This window comes from Penaeus monodon, chromosome 29 (assembly GCF_015228065.2).
Source record: "Penaeus monodon isolate SGIC_2016 chromosome 29, NSTDA_Pmon_1, whole genome shotgun sequence".
Taxonomy (NCBI): Eukaryota; Metazoa; Arthropoda; class Malacostraca; order Decapoda; family Penaeidae; genus Penaeus; species Penaeus monodon.
The window spans coordinates 3,219,185-3,220,325 of NC_051414.1; the positions used below are offsets into that span (position 1 = coordinate 3,219,185).

The window sequence follows — 1,141 nt, forward strand, 5'->3', positions numbered from 1 at the left end:
CCTATTCATCAGCAACTCCAATTTACCACGGCAGCAAATCAGCACCCGACGACCCCCAGCTAGCGAGCGAGGGGCCGCGTGCAGCTGGCCCGGCGCGGAGCCACTCACCCGCACCGCCTTCGTCCGGATGTCCTCCAGGGTGCTCGTGGCGATCAGGCTGGCCCAGTACTTCCTCTCGCTCAGGTCCCGCTCGTACATGTAGGTGAGGAAGGTCTCGTACTTGAGGAGGTCCTCGTAGTACGGCTCCTGCTCGTGTAAGGGGAAGGAGGCGGCGCGGTAGGACACCTTCGTCGTCAGGATGTTCGGCTCCACCACCAGGAACGGCTGGGGGAGGTGGGGGGGCCGCTCCCCACCGCTCATCGGGTAGTACCCCCCCGGCACCGGCTCTGTAGACGGGGGAAAACGGGGAAGGAAAAAAAAAAAACGTTCTTTTAGGCATCCGACACTTTTACGCTTCGAGATTTCGCCACAGCCAAGCTTTCAGTACGTTCTCAAGGTAATGAATATCTTTTTTTTTCTTCTTTTTATAAACCACAACGGTATTATATCACATCCGATACTCTACTAGCTTTTGTATTAAAAAAAAAAGGGAAAACATCCACCATCTTCCATTACTGCATTAACTCGAAGCAAAGGCCATATAAAATCTATCCTACAGGAAGCCATCATGGAAGTTTACACCCCAATCTACCTTGAAATTGGCTGAGTATACGATCCCTTCCGAACCCTAACTCAGCCCTGCTCCTGACCCTTGTCTTACACCTCGACCCTCGTCCGGACGCCATTAATTCCCGACTTCTCCCCTTCCTTATATCACAATTCTTTACCAGCTTTTTCTCATCATGTTACGCGTAATCATTCTCTCCCTCGCTCCCCCTCCGCCGCCGCCTTTTTGCCTGCCACGCTCTGGGATTTCGGATAAGAACCGCCTTCAGTATGTATGTCTTCTCCTTAAGGACTTGCTTCCATCATTTCCCTTGGCCGCTTCCCCCTCTCGCTAGGAGCAAAAGTCTTTCGCCTGCTCGCCCTTTCTCGCACGCCCGGCGCCACCCTCTGCTCCGGAGGGCCCCGCTCGGCTGCCGGCCTACTGCGCGTCCTAGGCCCTCGCCTTCCCCTCCCCGTCTGCCTTGACCCTGGCCGC

General features: G+C 55.3%; 1 protein-coding gene across 1 annotated transcript in view; it reads right to left on the bottom strand.

Moving 5' to 3' along the window:
• LOC119591905 (transmembrane 7 superfamily member 3-like) overlaps nucleotides 1–1,141 on the bottom strand; it is a gene marked incomplete in the record, with an annotated part of 17,025 nt that overhangs the window by 8,000 nt on the left and 7,884 nt on the right. Inside the window, 1 exon segment of the mRNA XM_037940658.1 lies at nucleotides 109–386. Within this exon segment, the coding sequence (XP_037796586.1) occupies nucleotides 109–386 (278 nt within the window).